The sequence below is a fragment of the Protopterus annectens genome, chromosome 4.part0 (assembly GCF_019279795.1).
Source record: "Protopterus annectens isolate FY-2018-M chromosome 4.part0, PAN1.0, whole genome shotgun sequence".
Lineage (NCBI taxonomy): Eukaryota > Metazoa > Chordata > Ceratodontiformes > Protopteridae > Protopterus > Protopterus annectens.
The window spans coordinates 834,081,610-834,103,280 of NC_056733.1; the positions used below are offsets into that span (position 1 = coordinate 834,081,610).

General features: G+C 45.2%; 1 protein-coding gene across 1 annotated transcript in view; it reads left to right on the plus strand.

Annotated features, from left to right (window-relative positions):
* Positions 1 to 21,671, plus strand: part of CDC45 (cell division cycle 45) — a gene marked incomplete in the record, with an annotated part of 734,635 nt that overhangs the window by 649,152 nt on the left and 63,812 nt on the right. Inside the window, 1 exon segment of the mRNA XM_044068778.1 lies at positions 21,193 to 21,259. Within this exon segment, the coding sequence (XP_043924713.1) occupies positions 21,193 to 21,257 (65 nt within the window).

The window sequence follows — 21,671 nt, forward strand, 5'->3', positions numbered from 1 at the left end:
AGCTAAAGTAGTTAGGAAGACCTTCTACATTGCCCACCTTATCATGAAGGGATTCTCATCTAGATCAAGGGAGGTCATAGTCTCCCTTTACTCATCACTCATCAGACCAATGATTGAGTACAATGCCCCATTCGAATGTATCTGACCCGACACTTGCAGCAGCTGGAGAGGCCACAAAGTTCCTCACCAAAAGGATAAAGGGTCTCAAAAATCTGTCCTATGCTGCCCGACTGAAAGAACTCCAGCTCTATTCAGTCGCACCGCTTGCTCAGAGGTGACCTTTGCCTAACATACAAGGCCATGTCAAACCCAGATTTGATGAATATGCTTCACCTCAAAAATCTAGATCCATCAGAGCCACAAGGGCGGAGACTTAAACCTCGACACGGCTATTAATAGGCGTGCTGGAGGGATAGATTCATCACCCAAAGACTCCCTATGCTGTGGAACAAAATCCCGGTACATGTGAGGCAGAGCACCTCGCTGGCCTTGTTCAAGAGAAATCTTGACCAATGGATGGGAGATCGCAGATATACCCCAGGGATTACCTCAGTGTCACTGCTCGACAGAGGCACAGCAAAATAATGGGTATAGTTCCCCATACTAAAGGGGTGGCGTAAGCCACAAAACGATGGGTTAGGCTTGTAAATGCCATCGGGCAGATAGCCTAGTATGAACCTATGAACCTATGAGTAAAGATATGCAGGATTTGTTGAATTCAACCACTCTGGTCAATAAGCATTCTTTGCATTGTGGTTTTGACATCCTTGAGGCCTCCAGTAGGGCTACGGCTACTGGATCTGTTATTAGAAGGCATGCTTGGCTCAGAGAATAGCCTCTTCCAGAGTCTGTCAAGGCTAAGCTTTTGGATGGTACCCTTGCATAAAGACAATCTTTTTGGCAGCAAAGCTGAAGAGGTACTTAAGATGGAGGATAAGGCTAAGTCCATGCAAACTGTTAAGGATTTTCTGCAAGTTCAACCCCCTCGCTTTAGCTGGAATTACCCTTCCAAGAGTTGGACCTTTCCTGATACCAGCAGACAGAACCGTTCCAGGACTAGAGGTTACAAATCTTCTAGGGGGCAGGCAGCTACCCCTCAAAGGTCTAGGTGGTGGCAGGCTTTCACTTCTGAGGCGGGAAGCTCCAAGCCTGCATGTCAATCGAAACACTCTCAATTACTTTTTTCAACTTCTGCCTGTTCTTGCTTGCCTGGAGAGTCCTTTAGGGGGAAGGTTGGCCCTTTTTTCAGATGTCTGAGCCACTGTCGCAGATGACAAATGGGTGCTCAGAACGGTGTACGTGGGGCAGAAGTTTTCTTTCCAGCTCCCAAGGGATTCCCGGACGTTTCTCCAAATCAAAGGGCAGAAGTAGAAAAACAAATTTTGTCTTTGTTTCATCTGGGAGCAATAGAATCAGTTCCTGCTCTGCAGGTAGGCCAGGGCTTTTATTCCAGGCTTTTCCTAGTTCCAAAAAAAGAAGGCACCTGGCGTCCTATCCTAGATCTTGCCATCAGGAACTCTTTTCTTGTAATTCCAAAGTTCAAAATGCTCACTCTGCATCAGTTGCTACCAATGCTAGAAAAGGATTCCTGGCTGGTAACCTTGGATCTCTGAGGCTTATTCTGCACAATCCCTATCAGGGAACGTTGCAGGCAGTATCTTCATTTCAGAGTGGGCAAGCAACATTATTAATTCTCTGCGCTGCCTTTTGGCTTAGCTATTGCTCCCGGAGTCTTCACAAAGTGCCTGGCCCCAGTCATTGCTTTTTGCAGGCAGAATAAAATTCAGATTTACACATACATGGACGACTGTCTGATTCAAGCAAGTTCTCAGGAACAGTTACTAAAGGATCTGGAATTCGTAAAGACTCTTCTCTCTTCCCTGGGTTACACTCTTAATGAGGAAAAATCAAAAATGGTACCATCCAAGGAGATAACATTGCTGGGAGCGAGTCTGAATACAGCCGCCCAGATTATGCATCTCACCCAGGAGTAGCAGACAGCTCTTTCAGTTTACTTCAAGGACTTGGCAAGCCTGTCCCAACTCCCTGCAAGCTCTGGGATTTATGGCATCTTGTATTCTCATGATTCCATATGCAAGACTGCATATGAGGAAATTGCAGTGGTACCTCAAGAACATTTGGTATCAACACACAGAGAGGACCTGGATATGATGATTCCTCTGCTTCCATCTCTGCAGAAGGAGTTTCTGTGGTGGGCAACAGCCTGTCTGCAAAACAAAGACATGCCTTTTCGACCACCTGCTGCCACTCAAGTTCTGACTACAGACGCATCGGACTACGCCTGGGGAGCACACCTGGATGGAAAATGCATACAGGGACAATGGAACGCCCAGCAGATACACCTGCACATAAATGTAAAAGAGTTGATTGCAGTTAAACAGGCCTTACTAGCTTTCAAGCATCTTCTTTCTCCAGGGACCCTGCTTGTCAGAACAGACAACACCACAGTCATGTGGTACATCACCAAGCAGGGAGAGACTCACTCTTTACCCCCTGTGCAGACAAAGCATTAATCTTTGGTCCGTGGCAGCATCCCTGGACCTGCATCTCCTAGCTCAGTTTCTTCCAGGAAGGCTCAGTGTTTTGGCAGACCAGTTGAGCAGGTGAACCCTGGATCCTCACGAGTGGCAGCTGAACAGAGCAGTCTTTTACAGCATCATTCAACGTTGGGGCACACCTCAGGTGGATCCTTTCTTCTCCTCCCCAGACAACCATCTTCTACCTCTTTTGCACCAGACAGCATCACAGCAGAGCCTGGAGACTGGATGCTCTGTCCTTCCCTTGGACGTTGCTATCAGTTTACGCCTTCCCTCCTCTTCCCAGAGTATTATTGAAGATCAGGGACGAGCGACCAAGGACTATTCTCATAGCTCCAGACTGGCCCAGACAGCATTGGTATCCACTGCTTCGCAGTCTCTCCTAATTTCCTCCTTGGCATCTTCCTCTAAAGCCAGATCTTTTGGTTCATGAAGGGGGGGAATCATTCTGCATCCTCATCTTCAGTCCCTCCATTTGGCAGCATGGCTCGTTGTATGACCTCTTCCCTTTCTTCTTCCCTTTCCCAGCAGGTGGTTGACGTGCTGAGGGAGGCCTAGCACTAGGAAGTCCTACGCTGGCAAATGTGAAAGGTTTTCTCATTGGATGCAGGCTAGAGAGGAATCTTCTTGGCCTGCCCTTCCTCTGATCCTGGAATACCTGGCTGAATTGCTTCAGGGTGGTCTTTTGTTTTCCTCTATCAAACTTCATGCTTCATCCATTTCTGCTCATTGTTCTTTTGAACAACCCATTTTCTCTCATCCTCTGATGAAAATGTTTCTCAGAGGTGCTTGCAATTTAAAACCTCCCAGAAGGGCACCAACTCCAGCCTGGGATCTTAATTTTATTCTAGATAAAACTCACTCTTCCTCCTTTTGAGCCAGCTGCCACTGTGGATTTAGTTAATCTCTTGGAAGACTGCTTTCCTCTTGGCTGTAACTTCCTTCAGCAAGGAGGGTTTCGGAGCTGCAAGCTTTGATGGCTGTGGAGCCTTTTCTTTTCCATGCAGATAGGGTCTCTTTGAGGACCAATCCATCCTTTATGCCTAAAGTGGTTTTTAGCTTGACTCTTACAGTCCATACACCTTCCTACCTTCTTTCCTAATCCTCGAAATAGAGGTGAAAGGATCCTACATTCTCTTGATGTGCACAGACAGCTCAGGTTTTACCTGGACAGGACTAAAGACCTTCGGAAATCAGCACAGTTATCAGTCATTTTTTCCTCTGCAGCTCAGGGTAAGGCTATTTCTAAGGAGACCATTTCCAAGTGGATTGCTCATTGTATCACTTTTTGTTATTCCTTTCATGGCAAGGTTCCTCCTCAGGGGTTATGACCCACTCAACTAGAGCATCTTCCACTTCTGCAACCTTTTTAAGGGGTGTCCCTACTAAAGATATTTTGGAGGCTGCCACATGGTCTTCTGTTCACACTTCACAAAACATTATAATTTGCCTCTGTTTTCCAGAGCCAGGGCAGGGTTTGCTACTGCTGTGTTGCAGGACATTATCTCCAACCCTTGATCCTGTTGGTTCCTCCTCCCTTTTCTCTGGGCTTTGGTAATTAACCCATCAGTAAGGACTGCAGCAGTGAAACACAATGAACATAGTACAGTTGTGTACACTTACCATAAATGTAGATGTTAGAGTGTATTCACTGTTGCAGTCCTGGTTTCCCTCCCTCCTGCCCCCTTTTTTGGTCCTCTTCTCTTTTCCTGAGGTACAGGCTAAATTGGATGCCATTTGCCAAATTTCTTCTGACTGTTATGGCAAGAAAGACTGAGGAAGTGACGTCTTCTGCTTCCTTTTGTATCTGATGGCCTGACGTCCTTTACAACCGACTGCAGCCGAGGTAATTTTTACTTACCTTTGGTATTCTGCCCGATCGAGGGCTACCGGGTGCCGGATAACCTATTGGTAAGGAGGACTGCAACAGTGAATACACTCGAACATCTACATTTATGGTAAGTGTACACAACTGTACTTTGCATGTCCTTGTGCTAGAGCACTGTGTTAGGGCTGTCTCTGGATTAAAAAAAAACTTTCAATGTGTACACACCTTTATGAATCCCTCTTTGGTTTTATAATTGTTTACAGAATGTCCATTTTAGTTGCTGTTTGACTTGGCCCATATGTGAGTGAATTTATTATTCATTTTCTTGCCCAATACTGGTAAAGTTGAGTTTAAGCAATGTCTGTGTAGTATTAATGGTTTCTTGTTTCTTTTAAAAATATTAAGAAAATTACTTTAAAGTAAGTAAATGTTCAGTGGTATAAATTCTGCTGCACTGATTTGCAAAATTTAATATCTATAGGTTTGTAGAATTACTAGGGTATCTGCCCTGGAGGGCCATTTAAGCCTAGCCAGTTTCCCTTTTTGTGATTTAATTAACCTATCCCATTTGGTTGGAGATTGGCTTTACCCATCCCATGGTTGATAATTCTAGATTCCGGTCATTCTCATTGGAATAATCATACCATAGATAATTTGAAAGACACATGCTTGGGATAAAGCGTTTAGGAGCTGCCTCTGTCTATTGGTAGTACAGGGAGCAGTCTTTGGGTGCATTTTCTTTTTCCCATCCATAGATCCAGGTTGTGGGTTGAATATGAACAGGGGTGAAATTTGTTATGTTCAGTCTGTTCCAGAGCAGTGGTATCCTCTGCTAGAAATACCTGTCCCTCCAACCCATTTTGTTGATGTTGCAGACAAACATTATATCGACAAACCGAGCATTTGTGATGTCATTTGTCCTGATGATGTGCAGTAAATCCATTGGTAGTGGGTCAGAGGATGCCTTGTATGCAAGACACAGATCACCTCTTAGCAGTCTGTAGGATACAGAGTACAGTGACAGATTTCTGAGTTGGTCCAGGTAAGACATGTTTAGGCCTTGTATCCTTTTAGTCTGGCTGACTGAGATTCTTTAATAGTGAGTTTTAGATAGCACTGTGGGTTTGTAGGTAATGTAATTTAATTGTGATAGATGAAGGCTAGATAACGGCAATTTTGAATTAGGAATTTTGCTTCAGGCATGGGAAAGGAGGTTATAGGCTAAAATGTAAACTTAATGTATTATATGTTGGAAAAGGTCCTGTTTTTGTAGGAATGAGTACTTTCTATGTTTGGAAGGAGAATTTGGTGCTTTTGTAGCTTTAATTTCTCCAAGTCTTTTGGATTTATAATACTATAAAGGGAATGGACCCATTCCGAAGTCAAAAGTATGATTAAAGTTTGTGAAATTAGTATTGCTTCAGTCTTAAATGTTAGACAAAAATGTTCTTCGCGGTACCTGCAAAGTGCCCAGAATGAACTCCTAATGCCAGTTTGATTTAGTCAGAGTGCAAAGAAAGTAGCATCTTTGTGTCCTACACAGGCTTCTTTCAAGTACTGGTTTAAATTTGCTTAAGTTTTGTCCAGTTTATACAGAACATGTGAGCTAACTCGGCCCAACCATCCATTTCAAGAGTGGCCCTCTCTCCCAGGAGAGGAGCAGAGAATATCCTCCCAGGATAGATTCAAACACTGAAGGAGAGGAAAACCTTGGTTACAGGTCTGAAATGTCTTGTATAGCACTGATAATGAGGGGACCCTGTCCAGAGGCTCTTCCACCCAAAGAACATCTCATTTGATGGTACCTTTCTTTAATGAAAAAAGCACTTTAAATGGCAAAATGAGGAGCCCTTAGATGTCAAGGACCGATGTGTAGACTTTCTGACCTTGGGCACTTCTAAACATTTTGATCATTTTTCCATTGTTTGAGCCAAATGCTTTCCTTGCAGCATCCCTGGAATGAGGTTCTCATGCATCCCACTCCCACTCTTGAGACCTGACTGGTTTATAGCCTAGATTATACTTTAAATACCTTTCTAAGAAGCTAATGGTCAGATCAGCAGTAGTGCTCCTGGATGCAACAAGATGGTCCAGGTTGGCCCAAATAACCCTCAAATTGACTGGTAGAGCAGAATCTTGGACCTTTTGGGGATGAATGTATCCATGTCAGCATTCAGGACCATACATTATCAGTCTTGTATGAGCAGGGTATCAAGGTGAAATGCTCAAGCAGTTTGAGACATTAAAGATATTACTGATACCATTCTGACAACAAAATTAGTCAGCTTTACAAAGTCTGCTGTTCAGGTGGGAGAGATGTTATAAAATGTAGTTATGATACTATTGATACAGCATACAGAGCTGATAAGAGTAGTCATTAGGAAGCATGTTTTGTTTAGGACCTGCTGTTTGAGTCTCCTTGCCAGAAGTTCTTTAAAAAACCTGGAAGAGAAAGGTAAAGCAACGGAATCAGTAAAACAACTGATGTTATGTGATCCTATCTCGCCTACATTCTGACTGATGGGTTCGGAGCCGATCCCTCGGCTCCGACTCGGCACGCTTATGCCAAAGAGCGAAGTCTCTTATTGGCTGAGCTTACTATATCCCAGGATGCACCACTACCAGTCCCCCAGATCTCGTTTGCCGCTAACTTGCGAAGACGTGGTCTCGAGCTGGCTGAGCTGAGTAGTATTTTTACTAACTTTTTTCTGTCAGAATTTTGCTGTTCTTGTCATAAAAAGCTGTTTTAACGGCTATTCTTCACTTTTGTGTGTGTTTGGAGTTTTGTGAGAAACTTTGTTGTGTGATTGGGCGTTGATTTTGATTTTAGGCCTCATTCATCTTAGGGCCTTCCCGGTCAGTCAACCCCCCTTAAACCTTAGAGGGTTTCAAAGTACCCTTGAGTTAATTGTTACGGATTCTTTACCTAATCGGCAGCTGTAAACCGATTATTAGGTAGTGTCAGTAAATCAGAAAGTCAAGTGGATAAAGTTGTTTTTTCTGTCAGGGATTACTGATTTTTTGCTATAATGTCTCAGAATCCTAGGCCTTTGGGCTTTAAAAAATGCACCAAATGTAATTTCAAGATGTCTATCACAGACTATCACTCTCTGTGTGTGTATTGTTTGGGTGCAAAACATTTAGGTTCATAGGTTCATAGGTTTATACTAGGCTATCTGCCCTAAGGCATTTATAAGCCTAGCCCAAATTATTGTGGCTTACGCCACCCCTTATATGAAAAAATACTGTGCCCATTAGTTTGTTGTGCCTCTGTCCAGCAGTGACCCAGAGATGATTCCCGGGGTAAACCTACGATCTCCCATCCACAGGTCTAGATTTCTCTTGAACAGAGTCAGCGAGGTGCTCTGCCTCACATGGACCGGGATTTTATTCCACAGCATAGGGAGTCTCTGAGTGATAAATCTATCCCTCCAGCACGTCCTATTTATATCCGTGCTAAGGTTTAAGTCGCTTGCTCTAGTGGTTTTGGTGGATTTGGATTTTTGAGGTGGAGCATGTCCATTAATTCGGGTTGGACATGGCCTTGTATGTCAGGCACATGTCACCTCTGAGCAGACGGTATGCGACTGAATAGAGCTGGAGTTTCTTCAATCTGGCAGCATATGACAGATTTTGGAGTCCCTTTATCCTTTTGGTGAGGAACTTTTGGGGTCTCTCCAATTGCTGCAGATGGGTGAGATACATCCCGAATGGGGCATTGTACTCGATCATTGGTCTGATAAGTGAAGAGTACAGGGGAACAATGACCTCACTAGATCTGGATGTGAATCCCTTCATGATCAGGTGGGCAATGTAGAAGGTCTTTCTAACCACTTTAGCAATGTGAGTGTCAAAGAAAGGCCACTGTCAACCTGGGTCCCCAGGTCCCTGATAACCTCTTCTGTGCTTAGTGGATTGCCACCTATATGGTAGCTTGGGGTTACCTTGTTTTTCCCGAAGGGTATGACTATACATTTTTGGCGTTTAACTTCAGGCCATGGCTCTGGCACCAGCTATCTGTTTCCGTGAGTCCCTTCTGAAGGATATCAGTGTCCGATGCACTTTCCACTATGGCCCAGTTTGCAGTCATCTGCAAACTTTGTCAGCCAAAGTCCTCCCATGTTGGCCTGTACTTCTGAGAAGTAGATGCCAAACAATAGGGGCCAAGGACCGAGCCCTGTGGGACACCACTTGTGACCGGCTTGGAGTCTGACACAGCGCCAGCAACTCTAACCCTGTGGGTTCTGTCCTTAAGCCAGTTTGCAACCCATCTTGTGACATATGGGTTTACATTTAAGCTGGTAAGTTTTTCTACAATACCCGAGTGGGGTATTGTGTCGAAAGCCTTTGCAAGGTCAAGGTAGGCTGTATGGACTGCCTTTCCCTCATCAATGGCCTTGGTGACTATTTCAAGAAGTCGACCAAGTTCAAAAGGCATGATCTTCCCTTGACAAAGCCAAACTGGGTCGGGTCCAATGTCTGCAAGTCCCCTATATCTTTGTTTATGAGCTCCATTATGATCCTCTCCATAGCTTTGCAGACTAGACTTGTTAAGCTTATGGGCGGTAATTACCAGGGTCCGTGAGGCGCCACCTTTGTGGAGTGGGACCACAGTTGCCGTCACGCCACTCCTTGGGCACGTATCCTGTGGTAAGGCTGAGATTAAACAGCTGCCTTATGTGCCTCATTTAGCTCGTGTAGCACACAGCCGGGGACACCATCCGGTCCCATTGATGCTGTGTTTTTAGCTTTAGAGAGCAGCTTTCACCTGCGCATTTGAGATGTCCGGGAGGCTACACTCGGCTGGGATAGTTATCTCTCCTTTAGGGGAGAGGGGTGAAGTTTGCACTGAACCTGTCTGCCAGTATGTTGGCAATGTCTGTGGGTTCAGTGATTTTTGTATCATTTTGGACTAATTCTGAGCATATCTGTGAGTTTCCACCCAGGTTCCTAACATAGCTGAAAAAGGCCTTGTGATTGTCCTTTGAATCCATGGCAATTTTTCTCTCAAAATTGGCCTTAGTTGATTTTATGAGTGCTCGTAATTTTTACTAATAATGATCAGGGTGACTTCCCTTTTATGGATTTTGTTCTATCATGTAATAGCTTTCTCCTCTTATTGTAAAGTTTGTTAATGGCTGGGGTCCACCAGACTGGACGTTTGCCCTTTGTGGAAAGAGTCTTGGTTTTATTTGGGATTGCCTGATCCATGCAGTCCTGGAGGTGTTCATAGAAGGCATTTGTAAGGGCTTCCAGCTTGGGTTGTGGTTTCCTCTGACTCAGGGGCCTTGAAGGATACCACACCAGTCTTGAGTAGTGTGAAGTTTGCTTTAGAGAAGTTCTTCACTGTGGTCTTTTTGTTTGGGGTGGGGGCGGGATGTGGATTTCCAGTGAGATTAGTTTATGATCAGATCTCACCAATGAGGGATATACTTCGGTGTGGAGCATTTTGTCCCCATGTTTGTGACAATGAGATCTAGTATATTTTCTCCTCTCGTGGGAACAGTGACTAGCTGTTCCATGGCATTTGAATTTATGAACTCCAGGAACCGTTGGGCTAGAAAGTTAGGGCTTGAGTAATGTTCCCAGTCTATATTCGGGTAGTTGAAGTCACCCAATATGATGGTGTTTGGAGATACATTTATACCCTCCAGTGTCTTCAGGAAGGCTGTGTGGGGTTCCTGAGTTTGAGAGGGTGGCCTGTAGCATGCTACAATTTGTAGAGCAGTTTTGCCTATTGTTAGTTGCACCTGGATGGTTTCCGAGCTTCATGCGTTGCCACCAACCTGGAGGTGTGAGTATCCTTTATGAATATGGATACACCCCTCCTTTTGTGGAGTGGTCTGGGTTTTGGGGCGAACGCATGATATGAGGTAAAACCTAATAGTGCCGGGTGCTCTCAGGAGCCTTGAACCAGGTTTCAGTTACAGCACAGACATCGATGTTCTCCATACTGAGAAGGGCCTCGAGTGCGTGCATTTTGAGATTTAGACTTCTGGCATTGAGCAGCATTACCCTCAATTTCTTCCCATTTTTGTTTTCTAGGGTGGTAGGTTTAGAATTTGAGCCTTGCCTAAAAAGGCACTATGGGGTGGCAAGAGCCTTAGCCAATATCCGGAATCCCAGGGTGACAGGTGCAAGCCGTCCCTTATGAAGCAGCGTGGCTTGTCAAGCATGTCATCCCAGGCAGACAGACACTGGATCCCTTTGAATGACACCAGACATTAAGCCAATTGTTAAAGCTGATCATCTTGTCTCTATATTGTGGCATCATTCTTGGTGAAGGAAGGATACTGCTCAGGGTTAGGGTCATACCTGCCTGGGCTACATAATCAGAGAGCTCCTCTATGTCTCTTTTCATGCAGTCCAGGGAGGTACGTCTCAGGTCGTTCACACCAGCATGGACAATGACTGTGTCATATTTGTACTTGCTGTGGAGTGACCCGAGTGCTTGTGTTATGTGGCGGATTCTAGCGCCCGATAGGCAGCTTACTGTGACCCTCTCCTTGTTCAGCCTGGTGAGTGGGACGTCAGTGTGTCTGACTATGGAGTCACCTATGACAAGTATGTTTGGTGTTGTATTTGGCCTTAAGGGCTGTGACTGCTTTGCACACTGCTTTTGTGGTTTATGTGTTGCTTTTGGGGTGTCTTGAGGTAGCAGTTGTTTGGGTGTCTGCTTTGGAAGAGTCATGCAGTGTGTGTCACGCTTTTTCCTCAAGGGTCCTCCAGGAGAGGAAAAATAAACTCATTCTTAAAGGTTTAATAAAACCTTCCTTTGAAGAAGCTTTGGCATCCTCTCCTTCTCCAGCTAAAAAGAAAAGGGCGTCGGCTCCGACCAGTCCGTCGGATCCGACCGCCAAAAGACATAGGCAGGCTTCTCCTTCGGCTCCAAGGACTTCGGAGCCGAGGGCGGAACGGTCTGCCTCGATGCCACCAGTCTCGACTCCTCTGGCTTCGGAGCCGATGGCTGGGGCATCGAGAGGCGGGTCACCTTCGTCGGCTCCACTGGTCTCGGAGCCGACAAGGGTTGCCCGCTCAGACACTTCCTCCTCGCCGCCGAAGTTCTCCTCGGCACCGATGGAAACTAGTGTGGGCATTCCTTCGGCGCCGATAGTCATCGGGTCGCCTCGGAGCCGGTCCCCTAGCCCTTTGGGGCCGTTGGAGAGGCCATCTCGAACCCGTTCAGTATCCTCTCTGTCATCGAGGATGTCGGATTCGGATATAGACAGGGTGCTCCAAAGACTGTTCCAGTCCCCAGTCTTTCAAAAATTTGTTTCGGCTCCGACCCAGTCGGCTTCGGAGCCGATAGCCCATGCCCATCCCATTGCTATTCCTCCTCCGACCGCTTCGGCTCCGTCGGAGCAGGTGCTGTTGGAGCCGGTGGAGATCTTAGGGTCGGCTCCGACCCTTACTCCAACCCGGGCCTTCGGGTCCGAGTTTGGTACACGGACTTCTTCGGCTGGACCCGGGGGTGATGTTTCGGGACCTATGTTATCGGTTCCGAGCCTCCCTCTCGGTGCTTCGGCTGCGGGACTTCCGTCAGCTATCATGGCTCCGGGGACCGGACACTCCCAGGATTCTGGGGGTCTGGCTTTCAGAGCTATGAGGAGTGCCTTGGCCAAGTCTTCGGCCATCTCTCCGGCTTTACCGGCACCTTCCCTGGGCGTGGAGACTGGGTCTTTGGCAGTTCCCCTGTCCGTAGGCAGCGGAGCCCCTGGGCCTGAGGTTACCCCCATTGGGGGTTCCCCTCCTCCTGAGGGTTCTTCGGAGTTGTCTTCAGAGGAACCCCCAAGGAAGAGATCGTGCAAGAGGAAGCACGTGGACTCCCCCGAGTCTATTACATCGGACACTGATCTTGATGATGCGGAGGGGTCCCGAAGTCGCCCTCGGATGATGTCTCATTTGCAGACATCTTAGAGATCCTCAAACAACGAGGCGGCTGGATATCCAAACCCCCCTCTGCTGATGAGTCAGTGCTTCTCAAGGCCTTTGGGGCTCAGCCCTCCGCCTCCTGGGTGTCTCCGCCCTTGACGAGCTCCTGGATTTAGTTTGTCGAGGCGTGGGAACATCCAGATACCGTGGAACCAGTCCCTTCTCGTCCTAATAAATTTTTGTCTGCCCCACCCGAGAAGGAGTTCCTCACTAAAGGCGTGGCTGTAGATGCCATGGTGGTGGCATCTGCTACACAACAGGACGTGGCAGAGGCTTCAACGTCCGTCCATCCTCCTAATAAGGAGTCTAGGAGCATGGACAGGTATGGGAAGCGCACCCTGACTTCAGCGGCCTTTACTTTAAGGTCTCTGAATTATTTGGCACATTTTACCAGGCTTCAGAGGGATCTGGTCAAGGAGCTGTCAGATTCCCTCTCGGGTAACCTACCTGAGCAGCTAGCCCAGTCGGTTAGCTCTCAGTTGGCTATCCTTACGTCAATTTCTAACTCGTCCATGAGGCTCATTTCAGATGCGGCCGAAGGGGCGGGTAGAGCGGCAGGCACAGGCGTGGCTCTACGGAGACAAGCCTGGCTCCGCTTGTGTCAGTTTGCGGAGGCCTTCAAGTCTTCCTTCGCCGACGCTCCCTTTGATGGGTCCTCTTTGTTTGGACCTAAGGTTAAAGACACCCTTACCCGCTGTGAACAAGAGGGAAAAACTTTATCTGCCGTAGGTGCCCGTTATTCCACTCCTTTCTGCCTTATCCCAAGGCTAAAGGAGGAGGGAAGATGTGGTTCCGTAAATCACGTAAGTTTTCCTCAACAGCAGGAAGATTCCCCTTCCAGAGGCAGAGGACGGGGAAATTTTTCTGGGAGACGCCGTCCCAGAGGCGGCAGAGGGCCCCGCAATTCTGGAGACCGCGAGTCCTTTCGTGGCTCTTCAGCCTCCCACACCTCGTGAGGGATTGCCCGGCTGTGCTGCTCCGGAGCCAGTCGGGTGCCGTTTTGCCAAGCACCTAAAAGCATGGGAGTCAATCACTCAGGACAGATGGGTGCTTCGGATCATTGCCGGAGGTTACACCATCCCATTCACATGCTCACCCCCACCATCCAAAAAAATCCCGGACCCACCACCCAGTCAAAGGGAAATTGCAGCTGCAGAAGCTTTAAAGCTGCTAGAAAAAGGAGTCATCCAACCGGTCCCCACAGACCAGATCGGATCCGGAAATTACTCGAGGTTCTTTTTAGTGCCAAAAAAGACAGGGGACCTGAGACCAATTTTGGATCTCAGCAGACTAAACCAATCCGTCACGAAATCCAGATTCTGAATGGTCACGTTACAATCCATTCTCCCATTGTTGGAGAAGGATGTTTGGATGTGCTCCATAGACCTCAAGGACGCCTATTATCACATACCGATACATCAGGCGTCCAGGAGGTATCTGCGCTTCAGCCTGGGAGACAGTCATTTCCAATTTTGTGCACTGCCCTTTGGTCTCACCACAGCCCCCAGGGTGTTCACCAAGTGTTTGGCAGTAGTGACTGCTCACCTGAGGAGTCTTGGATTCCAAGTGTTTCCGTATCTGGACGACTGGCTCCTGACTGCTACCACCAGGCATCTACTAATGGACAACCTCAAAGCCACCATCTCCCTGGGTGCTACCCTGGGAATTACATTCAATTGGTCAAAGTCTGTCTTGCTGCCCTCTCAGCGCATAAGATTCATAGGAGCAGAGATAGACTCAAGATTGATGCTGCTTTTCTTCCGACCGAAAGGATCCAAACTTTACAAGGCCAGGTTCAAGCCCTGATTTCAAGATCCAAAGCCCCAGCCAGGATGGTCCTACAAGTTTTAGGTTCGATGTCTGCCACGGTTCTTCTAGTTCCTCTGGCAAGATTGCACATGAGGATTCTTCAGTGGCTATTGTCAACTCAATGGTCCTTTCAGGACCTTCCCCTCAATCATCCCATTATAATTACAGAAACATGCAAACGGGACCTTCGCTGGTGGCTTCAGACATCCAATCTAAATCAAGGAAGTCCTTTTGTTATTCCCTCTCCAGTGGTCACCCTGACGACAGATGCCTCCCAGACAGGGTGGGGGGGGGGCATTGTCTGGGCAGGTTAGTTCAGGGCTCCTGGCTTCCGGACGAAACTCTTCTCCACATCAATGTATTGGAGATGAGGGCGGTACTTCTATCCCTACAGGCCTTACACAGGTTTCTCCCTCAGGGCATAATCGCCATCCACACAGACAACATGTCGGTGGTCTGGTACCTAAACAAATGAGGAGGGACCAGATCTTACCCCCTTTGCAGAGAAGCCATGAGGGTGTGGGAATGGGCGGTAGCTACCAGCCGTTTCTTGGTAGCGACCCACATTCCGGGGAAATCAAATATACTGGCAGACAGATTAAGCAGGACAATTCTCTCTCCTCACGAGTGGTCCTTAAACAAAACAGTAGCAGCTCAGGTTTTCCGGAGATGGGGGACGCCGTGCTGCGACCTATTTGCAACTCCACTAAACACGAAGTGCAAAAGGTTCTTCTCCTTGACTCCACATCAGGGAGAAGCAGCTATGGATGCTCTAGCACAACCTTGGCCAACAGGGCTACTTTATGCCTTTCCTCCGATTCCACTTCTCTCCAAAGTCATTCAAAAAGCTTCTCAATTGGGGTCCGCAATGATACTGATTGCCCCATACTGGCCTCGTCAGGTATGGTTTCCTTACCTGAAGAAACATGCGGTGGACGATCCGTGGACTTTAGACCTAATTCCGGATCTGTTAATTCATCAGTCGGGACGACAGCATCAGTCCCTTCACTCCTTGAAGTTGACAGCTTGGCTCCTCCACTTCCGACTTTAGTCAGAAGTCACACATTAGACCCGGAAGTTATTCACATTTTATCTTCGGCCCACAAACCCACCACTAAGAAATTGTACCTCAGTAAGTGGAAGAGGTTTGCTATCTGGGCTCAACTCAGGCGCTTAGACCCTATCACTGCTCCTATCCCAGAGGTTTTGAAATTCTTAACATCCCTGTTTAATCAAGGATCTTCTGTCTCTACTATTAAAGTCCAACTAGCGGCTATCTCTAAATTCCACGAGTCCATGGATCCTCCATTGATGAGCAGCAGACTATGCAAAACTTTCATTAAAGGTGCGGGTCTGTTAAGACCCCCAGTTTTTCATCCTGCGCCTTCGTGGGATCTTGATTTGGTGCTTCGTGCATTAACATCTTCCCCTTTCGAACCGGCTGCTACATTTATTTATTTATTTATTTTACATTTGTTGACCGGGCTAGTCTGGCTGGATACATGTCCATTTTCAGCAGAGGCCCGAGGAGAAAAGCTCCACTAAATACTAAGTACATTACATAAAAAACATTACTTCTAATAAAAGCAAAATTTTAGAATTAAAAAGACCATCCGGAGGGAAGGATAGTTTTAAAGAGAGACATATACACCATATGTAGTTCATTACATATTTGCATTACATATATGCAATTACTTATTAGCAATTTTACATAAATTATGCATAGTTAGAATTAGAAAGGTTAAAAGAGGGGAGGAAGAGGTAAAAATAGATAAGAAGTGTGTATAGAAAAGGTTAATCAGGTGCATTGCAGGAACAAAGCCAATGGTTTAGGTAGAAAAGTTTAATTTTCTGTTTGAATAGAGGCAGGGATGTAGTCAAGGTAATGTATCTGTCTTGGAAAACGGCCTTCTTAGTTGCAATTACTTCTGCAAGAAGAGTTTCAGAGCTTCAAGCCCTGTCTATCAGACCACCGTACTTGATTTTTCACAAGGATAGAGTATCACTTAGGCCTAATCCATCCTTTGTTCCAAAGGTCTGTTCTAATTTCTGTCTCCAACAATCCCTAGAGCTACCAGTTTTCTTTCCAAAATTCTCCAATGAAGCAGAATACACTCTCCATAAATTGGATGTTCACAGGCAATTGCGCTTCTATTTAGACAGGACTCAACAAATTCGTAAGTCAGACCAATTGTTTGTGTCCTTCTCAGACAATAAATTGGGCAAAACCATCACAAAAGCTACTATCTCCAAATGGATTAGAGATTGTATAACTCAGGCTTATTCTTCTTGAATAAGCAACTTACAACATCTATCAAAGCTCACTCTACCAGAGCTATGGCGACTTCTATAGCTTTTCATTCCAAGCTTGCTATCTCGAGATTTGTGCTGCGGCTACTTGGTCCAATCCGCACACTTTCATTTCCCACTATAAATTGGATGTGGCATCTAAAGGGCGAGCATCATTTGGTTCCACGGTACTCAGGAGTGTTTTCCATTGAGCCACCCAGGATTCAGGTGCTAGGGACGCTGTCCCATCAGTCAGAATGTAGGCGAGATAGGATCACATAACATCTTTTAGTTATGTACTCACCATAACTTCAGATGTTTGGGATCCATCTCGCCTACATTCCTAATACCCACCCTCCTTCCCCCTGCCTTGGAGATCAGAAGAGATTGAACGGTTTTGAGTTCTACTGTTTTATCTTGTTTCATCTGACGATGTTATATAAGCAGAGCGTGCATGTGTGCATGTATGCGGACAAACTAGATCTGGGGGACTGGTAGTGGTGCATCCTGGGATATAGTAAGCTCAGCCAATAAGAGACTTCGCTCTTTGGCATAAGCGTGCCGAGTCGGAGCCGAGGGATCGGCTCCGAACCCATCAGTCAGAATGTAGGCGAGATGGATCCCAAACATCTGAAGTTATGGTGAGTACATAACTAAAAGTTAACACTCTCTAATACCTAGGCAGAGTGGAAAATATCATTCAAGACACTGGCAGTAGATACAGTAACCAGTATTGAGACGAAGAATAACAAACAATGAAGTTAAGAGCTTCTGATCTCCTTACAGTTTATTTTTTTTTAAATGGAAGTCTAGGAGAAACGTAAGGCCAGACAGAGCGCAGTAGTGATCATGCCTCAACTTTTTTCTCCCTCCCCTTAGCAACCTTTTAGACTGCAAAACAGCCATGTGATTTATAAAGCCACAGAAGAATAGGAGGCTGGCAGGTAATATCCTGAAAATAATGGGTAACTGTTAAGAGGACACATTTGTTCTGCAGCTGATCTTCCAGGTATATACAGGCTGTAGTTCCTGAATTTCTGGGTAATTCTTCAGTGTCTGAGGACCAAAGACATCTGGTAGGGCACCTGCTTGGAGGATGTACTTCTACATGAAACCATAAAGTACCAAGAGGCTATGGGCTTCTACTCGAGACCGTTTTTGGTGTTAGGAAGGGGTGATGATAGGAGGCCCATCCTGATCTGTTAAAAATTAAACAAATTCTGAAAAGTTCCAAAGTTTGTGATGCCTTACTGTTTCATCATGTCCTGATGGTTACCTTAGATTTAAAGGATGCCTATCTATACCTACCCATTCACATGGACTACAGTTGGTTTCTGTGGTTTAAAGTGTGGGGACCCACTACCATTTCATCTCTATTAGTGTTTTATAGAACTAGGGACTTTCACATCCATCCCTTTCTGAACCACTGCCAAATACAGGTCTCTAGGAGGCACTAAAGAATGTATCAGCTTACATCCTGGATTGCTTCACAAACATGTTTTGCTCGCTTGCTTGCTTTCTTTCTCTCTCTCCTTTCTCGGTCTCCCCACACTACCTAATAGAGGTCCATTCCTCACTCACTGTCCTCTCTCTGCACTGCCTAAGAGAGGTCCAGTCCTAGGAGGACCTCAAGAGCACGTCTGCTTGCATCTTGGATTACTTAAAGAACATAGGTTACTCACTCACTGGTCATTCATTGTCTTGCCTGTTCTCTCTCTCCCTGATTAGTGGTTAATAGTGGTCCAATTTTAGAAGGAGCTAAAGAGCATGTCAGTTTACAACTTGGATTGCTTCCAGAATGTATATATCGCTGTCTTCCTGATGCAACATTGGTCTGTGCCACAGTGAAGGTATGTTTGCCTTCTGTCTTAGCCTGCATTCCTATAGACACCCCATTTAGCCTTGACTGCCACTAAATAAGAATTTTATTAAAAGTTTTACATCTGAGGACTGTAAGAAAGTGGTGACACCATTAAAGAACTTTAACATTGTTCTGGAAAACCACAGGGCTGAGGTGACCGTCAGGCCATTACACTTCACATCTGCCATGGTTAAAGGCGCTCTTAGTTTTTCCCCTGGTCTTGGTATCTCTTGGAGAGCCAATATACAAAGTGTTTTTTTCTTGGTTGAAACCAGAGGAGGCAGTTCATAGGATGAGGCTCCATGCCGCCCTGGGAGTCTGCTTGGGAAGAGCCCTGTGCCTTTGTCTTCGGCAATAAGAAGCAAAGATGCACTCTTCCTTTATGTAGGGAGCATGCCGGCATCCCTGGGAAGGTGGAGTCAACCTGGTCAGACACTGGGGCTCTACCTGTGGCAGAAGTTTTAGTGGTGGTAGTGATTTCTGCAACAGTCATCCTACCTGAACATCTGTTATTGTTAATTCCTTGCAAAATTTGCTTTTTTTCTGAACATATTAAAGATCATCATACACACAGTTTAAATGCACAGCATACCATAAAGCACTTAGTGGGTTATTCAGGCATTGTGCACATATTGTGCAACAGCTAATGAAACAAAACGTGTTAAATTATGCAAGAATGCCTGGCCAACCACATGACATATACCCATGGTGTGCATCAAAAATGATAGCTCAGGCCGTTTTTAATATGGGTGCAGCAGCAGAAGAAATGTAATATCTAACATACGAGAGCCTCCTTGGTGTGTTTTATTGGATTTGTCCGTATTTCCATTAAATTTTGCCTTTTTGGAAAAGTCCATTTGAGGACATGTGCACCTGCTCTGGTGTACATTGTGTGCCAAGCCCCTGAGTCTGCCAGTTTTTGTTCTTTTCTACTGCTGTCTCAGTTTTGATCTTGACCCTGGAAACTTGTTACAGCATTCCTATTGGCCGATCTTTATGGTGTTATACGTGTCTGAGTGTGTGAGTGTTGCTATAGTGATAACGTGGAATAAGAGTGTCACCACTGTCTGGCATCCTTGATTTATCATCACCAAACATTGTGAGGCCCTATTTTCTGACTTTTGTAGGGGACTGTACTTGTTCATATTATGATAAAGTGGATCTTTTTTCCTATAGTAGAACTTGTTGCATGTCCCCATAATGGAAGATTTGCAGGAAGGGTGGAGTGGTGTGTATTATAATGAAACTGAGTAGAAGCAGCAGTTGAAGCTTAATAGTGATTCCATTAAACTTACATGACTAAATGGGAAACTGTATTAGACGTAAGACCTTCAGTAGACGTACTTCACTGTACAGGCCTAGCTGCATAACATGGTAAAGTTTTCACTCTGACATGGCTGGCTGTTTTCTGTATGTCATAGAGGGTTTTTGCTGTAGTTTCCAGTTTCCTTGTATACTTTTAAAAGTATGTGTGTGAATTCTGTGATGAACTAGGTTCCAGCTCCCCTATGACACTGAATAAGCTAATGTGTACTGTAAAATAAATGAATGCTTGTGTGTGTGTTGGGGGGGGCTCTGCATGTGAGTATTTGTATTTTTGCAAGACTGGTAACACATTCCCTTTCAGACAGCAGCACTGCATTTGTACCTTGCAGTTTTACAGGTGAGAACAGATGACTAAGGCTGTAAGCTAAATCTTCATTCCCCCGTAGGTCTCAACCTTTCCTCTCCACAATGTGGAACACTATCTCTCATCTTGTGGAACAAATGCGCAAAATGTAGAACACTTAAGAACAACATACTAACATCTTCTTCTACTGGAAAACTCACAGAATACCTAAAATGTGTTATTTTATACTTTAATAAAAGTTACTTGCATAAATTAATATGATTCAGTATTATTTGCAATGGATATCAGTTAAAAAGTCCTTAACGCTGAATGTGTGACAGACCCTATAAATGTGAAACTATGACTAACATGACCTTTTTAGGCTCAAAATGAGGAACATGCCTTATAATGAGGTACACTTGAGAGATGTGCTTCATTCTGTAATCTTGTGTTTTGGTTCATTTGAACTCTTGGAGCATTCCTCTTAATGAGGTACACTTGGTGTGTTTCATTCTGTAATCTTTGGTTCATTTAAACTTCATTTGCCTAATGTGCGAGTCTGAATATGAATTTGAGCATGTTGCATAAACCAGACAGAATTCCTAGGTCATCCAGAAGAGGGATTATAGCCTTGTGAATTTACCTCTGAATAATCAAGTATAATCTTTTAAGATTTTTTTCAGCAGCATAATTTACTTGCACTTCACTTTGATGCTAAAAATGATTCTAAAGTTGCAGTAAAAGACCCTTATTTTTACCCCCGCCCAAGCTGCTAAGTCTCTGTCACAGTATATACATATAGTTTTTCAGTCACCTAGTTTTCAAAAGCCAGTTCTGATTTGCAGCATTGCATTTATGTTTGTATTTTTGTCATTTTTACTGATTGGCAACCTGCCAGCAGAGTTAGTAATCTCTGAAGTAGCACAACTTTAGCTGTGGTCATTCTTTGCTTTCTGTTTGCTATATTTAACTGCTCCCTTAATCTGTTCTGCAGCATTGTGTCTAGCTCTGTGGTGGGCTCTACTGTTACGTTGCTTGCTTGTATTGGATTGGCATGGCTTTTCCCCTATTTCAGAAAGTGTTTTTTTTGGAGCATATTAAAGTGACATCAGGAAGCTGGTAAAACCTGATCATAATAAAGTTCATACATTGGTCCTGAAGTTATACACACAAGCGTTTGGGTAGACTGTAGTAAAGTTTCAATGAGATCACAACAATGTACAGATTAGAGCACATCAGACTTCACACCAATATCAAGAAGGCATGTTCTAACTAGGCTTTATTTTCCTTTTTATCTTCGCTGCAGTAATTGAATTGAAAACAGAGGACAGAAGCAAATTTTTAGATGCACTAATTTCTCTGTTGTCTTAAAGGTAAGCCCTTAACATTTTATGTTTTATAGAAGATGCCAAGTAATGTGTAGTTAAACACTTGCATGCAATCTCAGGTGATCTTGATAACTTGTGTCTTTCGGCTTTTCCCAGTTAGGGGTCGCCACAGCGGAACTCCGGTCCGCTAATGATTGACAGTAGATTTTTACTTGCCGAGTTGCCGGCCCTGACGCACAACCTTCAACGAAGGTATGCCCATTCATGCATGTCTCCACACAGAAGACGCTCTAGCTGATAATCGAACAGGACAACACCTTACTGTGAGGCGACAACGCTACCGCAGCACCACCACCACAGCTCAGGTGATCTTGGTAACTAATGTACATAAACTGAGCAGTATATTTTAATTTTAGTCTGTTTTATTTCTGATCTCAAAAAAAAACACAATAGCCAT